This window comes from Haplochromis burtoni, unplaced genomic scaffold, assembly GCF_018398535.1.
Source record: "Haplochromis burtoni strain Fernald_Lab_line unplaced genomic scaffold, NCSU_Asbu1 Contig_1050, whole genome shotgun sequence".
Taxonomy (NCBI): domain Eukaryota; kingdom Metazoa; phylum Chordata; class Actinopteri; order Cichliformes; family Cichlidae; genus Haplochromis; species Haplochromis burtoni.
In genome coordinates this window covers 59,712-65,780 of record NW_024583411.1, presented here as the reverse complement: position 1 = coordinate 65,780, position 6,069 = coordinate 59,712, and the positions used below count along the sequence as shown (strand labels likewise).

The window sequence follows — 6,069 nt, the reverse complement described above, 5'->3', positions numbered from 1 at the left end:
GAAACAGGCTCTGTGTTTTGCCTTATATGCATCCACAGCTGTGCCACCAATTTACTCACATGGACTCTACTAACCTATCAGAAGCTTCTTCAGCTCAGAATGGAATCGTCTGGAGTTTTCTTATTAATTAACAATAAACTTAGTGTACATGTACTCCTACATTTGATGAAAGTGATAAAAAAAAATAGACAGCTATGTCTCTCTTTCTTCTGACATTTAACTAATTCAAAAGATATTTCAATATTTATCTAAAACAAAAGTTTACTCTAAATTGATGTTGTACAGTAAAATGTTTTATGTTTTCTCCCTAAAGTGTATGTAAATATCTGGTTACAAATGTGAATATCCTGCTGTGTACTGAAATCCCTCTTTTTTGCATAGAAATATACTGAACAACATACAAAGCATAACATATAAAATAACATTTACCTGAGTTTTTTTCTTTGAAAGAAGCCTCCAATGTCTATTCTTATATTTCAGTACATAGCTGAAACCGATTTAGTCAGGGAGGGTAAGAACTGAAAATATGAAATAAACGCATGTAAGCTAAGACTCTCTAAAAAAATAGCATTTGTTCGGCTTTTCATTTCGCCATTTGTTGATTCACTTGAAGAGCAAGTAACGTAATATTGGTCAAGTGATCAGTTTGATATCAATCTTTCGTGATTCACCGTCATATTTACATTATTTCTACAGTACGAATGATTTGCTTTGGTACCTGGTCAAACTTGAGCTCTCCTTAGTATGGCTGGCTGCGTTTCTCCAACAGCGCACTCACTGGCAGCAGCTGCCCCGCCCCCTCGCTCAGTGGCTTAGTGCCTGAGCTAGGATCATACCAATATCCGGGGGGATTCACACACAGTCGTAAATTCCCACAGTGTGTGCACTATGTGCTTCGAATATTGTGTATACTTTTTGTTTTATACAGTTGTCAGCCAGGCATCTAACTATGAAAAAATTACACTCCAAAAGACCCCGGGCTTCTGACAAAACAACCCGGGCTTAAGCCCAGTAAGCCACCCCCACGCTCCGCCCCTGCTCTATAGTTTTTTTTTTCTCTCTTTTTAAACCTTTATTTAAAGGTCAGTACAAAGTAGAATTAAAACAGTATTACATTGAAGGTGTTGTACTTAAAGAAATTGTAAACCACAAACAAACAATCGACCATTTTTCAGAACCTACAATACGCATACCGGAACGCTAAGGGGAGAAGTTTAACTGATTAAGCCAAAGAGTAAAGATTGGAGGATCTTTATTTTTTCACATACAACCATAGCCTTTGGGGTTAGTAGAATTCTTAATTGAATTTAGATATTATAAAAGCTCATAGGAGTATACATAAAAGGAGGGATGTCTCCCTAAACATTTGGATTTGTGAATATGAAATTTAACCTTTAAGATTAACAAGTTAATCATATACCTGTTATCAATGTGTAATTGTCTTTAGTTTTTGTGGAGCCCAAATAATACATAGTTTCAGAACAGTGCAAATCCTTTAAATACATGTTCTGAGATAAAAACACATAATCTCTGCCAGAAGTCTTACCAACAACAGTTTGTATTGGAGATGCCAGTGGCCTGTGGTATGAAGGGATATTAGTGTATATTCTTATAAAGCATACAAACCCCTGAAGGTATAGACCCAAATGCTTTAATATAATTGTCATGATTTATTGCTAAATTGAAATGTAGACAAAATTCGTCATATGAGAAAAGCATACCATTTGAATCGAATAATTGGTTGACTAAAATAATGTTGTTCCTAAACCAACTATCTAAGAAAAAAGTTTTCTTTATATAGGATATCCTTGTTATTCCAAATATTATAACTGTGTGGACTAATCTCTCTCTCTCTCTCTAGTCCCTGTCAGTACTCTTGCTACAGCATTTTGAAATAACTGAAGGTATTTTCGGGGAGTTTTTGCTACATCTTCATAATAATGAACCAGCCTAGAAGTAATAAATGCATAAGCTAGTTTTTCAGCATCACTCTGAGACAGGGTAGCTCTAATTTTGGAGATATTGCGCAAATGGAAGAAAGCAGTCCTACATAATACCTACAGCATCCTCTAATTGTTCTAATAGGATATCATGGTCGACAGTATCGAACACTGCATTGAGGTCTAGCAGGACAAGCACAGAGATGAGTCCACTGTCAGAGGCCATAAGAAGATCATTTGTAACCTTCACTAAAGCTGTTTCTGTACTGTGATGAGCTCTGAAACCTGACTGAAACTCTTCAAATAAGCTATTTCTCTGCAGATGATCTGTTAGCTGTTTGACAACTACTCTTTCAAGAATGTTTAAGATGAAAGGAATTAGCTGTAATTAGCTGAGACAGCTGGCTCTTTTTAAGAATCCATTCAGATTATTACAGATTAGACAGTGAACACCAAAGATTCAGAGATGTGATGAATTGCTTGGACTTCCTTTTTTTGTGGTTGTTTCCATGGTAACCACTTGTGCTTCTCCTGCTGCAGTTCAGCTAATGTCTGTGAAGGATGTGGTTTGTGCTTCTGCTCCAGACCTGCAGAGACTCACCGGTTTGTCCAACTCTGATGTCCAGCAGCTGATCACTGCTGCCGCTGCCGTCTGCAGAAGGCACCCTCCAATCACAGGTCAGGAGAAGAGTCTTACTGGACACACTGTGTGATGTGATATCATGCATTAACCAAGTATGTGCGTGTGTGTATGTGTTCAGCACAGCAGCTGCAGCACGGCGTGTCTGGCGCCCAGCTCAGGCTCGGCTGTCCAGTTCTGGACCGCCTTTTGAGGGGCGGTTTGCCTGTGGGGGGCATCACTGAGCTGGCTGGAGAGAGTGGCACCGGCAAGACTCAGGTGGGCCTGCAGCTCAGCCTCTCGGTGCAGTACCCAGCAGAGCACGGAGGGCTGGGAGCAGGTCAGTGAACGCACCATGATTTTGCCAATCAGTAGGTTTGTGATACATTCAGTGAAAAAGTTGTGGCTAAGCAGCTTACAGCAGTTTTGGATAAACACAATATTCTTGACAAATTTCAGTCTGGCTTACGCAGAGCTCATTCTACTGAAACAGCCCTTCTTAGAGTTTCCAGTGACATTTTGATGCAAAACGATGCGGGAAAATGTTCTGTTCTGCTGATGTTGGACCTCAAGTTGGCCTTTGATGCAGCTTACCATCACGTTCTGCTTGAAAGGCTGAAATATTGGGTCGGTGTATATGGATCTGCCTTAAAGTGGTTCTACTCATATCTGTATGAATGATACTTTTCTGTGGCAGTTTCTAAGTACTTCCCTCACCTACGGTGTGCCACAAGATTCTGTATTGGGGCCTTTATTGTTTTTAATACATCTACTTCCTCTCCAGCATATTTTGAGCCCCTTTGAGGACATTTGCTACCACTGCTATGCAAATGACATCCAGTTATACTTTTTGTTTTTAAGCCCCAAGATGTTTGAATCTGAATTCTTCGTATGTGCTCCTGACAGACATGTACCTAAGATAATGAATGCTTTTGGTCCCCTTTCGATATTTGTGAAGTCAGCTATCAGGAACCTTCATTTGCTCCCTGTTAAATCCAGAATTGAATTCAAAATCCTGCTCCTCACATACAAGGTCTTAAATAATCAGGTCCCGTCTTATCTTAATGACCTTATAGGACCATATCACCCCATTAGAGCACTTTGTCGTGAGACAAGATGGCGCCAGTATGTTCGGCTCGCCGTCACTCCTCCTCCTGATTTTTAGTTTTTTGTTTGCTGTTCTTTGCCTTAACTGTGGAAATCAACTCGCTCCGGACTTATGACCGGCAAACTCTCTTTATTATTCGAGACTCAGCAGTGTCAGCACCTTTGTCCTCTGTCTTTGATGGACAAACAAGCGGTGTGCCTCCACTGTTCGATGGTATTCCACCTTACCTACGTCGCACCTGGTTCCTCCCTCCCAAGCTACACCGAAAAAAACGTTGGAGAAGACGAGGGAAGCGAAGTGGTCTCCTGGCTCGCACAAAGGCATTTCTATCACTCTCCTGCCTGGCTGATCCTCCCCTCGCTCAGATGGGTTTCTGCTACTCTGCTGCGGTGAGGGGCTCACTCCAGCCCAGAGGACCCTGGGTGAAAACCGTCTCTCAAACTCCGCCTGCTGTTGCTCCGGCTTTACCGGTAGGCCCGCTTCTTGGCCCGCGCCTCCCTCGGTCATCTGGCTCACTCCTCACCATGCCGGCGGCGCCGTTCTCCTCTGGTAGGCGACTCTCTGCCATCTCCGGCCCTCGCCTGGTGTTTGCTCCCTTCCTGCGTGACTCTCCGGGTCCGTCGCTCGCTGTTTCCGTTCCGGGTCCTCGGTCATCTGCTCTCCTACAGCCACGGATCCGCAGATTTGGTGCTACAAACTCTAACCTACGCCCACTCACCCGCATATCAACCCCGATGACAGCTACTGATCTCACCTTATCTATGGCTTTGATCAACACTCGATCCCTCTCCAATAAGACGTTTCTGCTCAAGGATTTTTTCTCTTCTTACGACTTGGATTTTATGTTCCTGACGGAGACCTGGTTACGCACTGGTGAGACTGTGGCTTTTTCTGAGCTTCTTCCTCCAGGCTGTTGTTTTTTAAACACTCCCAGGTCCTCTGGCAAAGGCGGAGGCCTCGCCTGTGTTTTTAAATCTGATTATGACTGCCATCAGATTTCTTTTTCCTCTTATTCCAGCTTTGAGCTACAGCTTTTTAAACTAAACTTATCCACTCCGTTACTGATTGCAGTGGTATATCGTCCTCCCAAATTTAACAAGGACTTTATCAGTGAGTTTGGGGAATTCCTTTCAGGACTTTCAGTAGATTTTGATCAATTTCTTATTGTTGGTGACCTGAATATTCATGTGTGCTGTCCATCTAAACCCCTGGTTAGAGACTTTGTTTCACTGTTGGATTCCTTCAACCTTACTCAGTGTGTGTCTGGCTCCACACATGAGAAGGGTCACACTATGGACCTTGTCATGTCTCACGGCTTGGGTATCCACATCTCTGAAATTTGTGAGAGTGCGTGTATCTCCGATCATTTTCCTGTTCTATTTTCTGCCACTGCACATTGTTCTGATGCTGCAGTTAAACCTCCTTCACGCCGTCACCGGATCATCAATACCCATGTACCATCTCAGTTTTCTGCTGCTTTTAGCAACTCTGAGCTCTCCATGGCGGACTGGATTGGTTCCTTGTGTGCAGAAGATTTAACTGCTCTTTTTAACTCAACATGTACTTCTATTTTGGACCTCATCGCTCCCTTAAAAACACTCCGTCCCAAAGCTCACGCTGAACCCTGGATTACACACTCTGTTCGTGCTCTCAGGCGCACCTGTAGGTGTGCTGAGAGAAAATGGAAAAAGGACAAGCTGCACATTTCTTTTAATATCCTCAGAGACTCTCTTTCAACCTATCAGAAAGCCGTCAAAGAGGCCAAGTCCTCCTACATATCAAACCTGGTTAGCAGTAGTGTCCATAAACCTCAGACTCTGTTTCGTGTTTTAAATTCCATTGTAAATCCTTACACATCCACCAGCCTCACACCTTCTGCCACCCTCTGTAATGATTTTCTAAAGTTCTTTGTAAACAAGATTTCCTCCCTGCAGTCTGTCATTCCATCTTCACCTTCCAATCCCTGTGTTTTATCTTTGTGCCATTCTGCCTTTAATCAGTTCGAACCTATCTCTCTCTCTCAGCTGCATGAAATAATCTGCAAGGTTAAGACTACCAACTGTTCCACCAATGCTATCCCCTCTCGGCTTCTGAAGCAGGTTCTGGACTCAGTCGGACCGTTCCTTCTGGTCCTGATCAATGCCTGCCTCAGTTCTGGTTGTTTTCCAACACCCTTCAAGCACGCTGTTGTTCAACCTCTCCTTAAAAAGCCTAATCTAGTCATAGCCTGTCAACGACGTTGATTAGCTGCGTATATACGAATGTGAATCGCATTATTGGCTGGACTATGGGATAAGGTGGCATCGTTCTAATCCCATACGGGAGCAGCCAGTCACTCACTGACTAACACTGCAAAACAGAATTGTTAAAGTATTAATTTTAATTTCAATTCAGGTTAGAAT

The 6,069-nt window shown here is 42.7% G+C and overlaps 1 protein-coding gene across 4 annotated transcripts in view; it reads left to right on the top strand.

Moving 5' to 3' along the window:
* The window catches only part of xrcc3 (X-ray repair complementing defective repair in Chinese hamster cells 3), an 18,500-nt gene that overhangs the window by 2,348 nt on the left and 10,083 nt on the right, over positions 1 to 6,069 (top strand). For 3 of the 4 annotated variants that reach the window (XM_042216430.1, XM_042216432.1, XM_005951517.3), the window contains exons 3-4: positions 2,481 to 2,618; positions 2,702 to 2,899. In XM_042216430.1, the coding sequence (XP_042072364.1) occupies positions 2,481 to 2,618; positions 2,702 to 2,899 (336 nt within the window). The remainder of the gene's footprint in view (positions 1 to 2,480; positions 2,619 to 2,701; positions 2,900 to 6,069) is intronic. The other variant, XM_042216431.1, reaches the window with a different exon arrangement.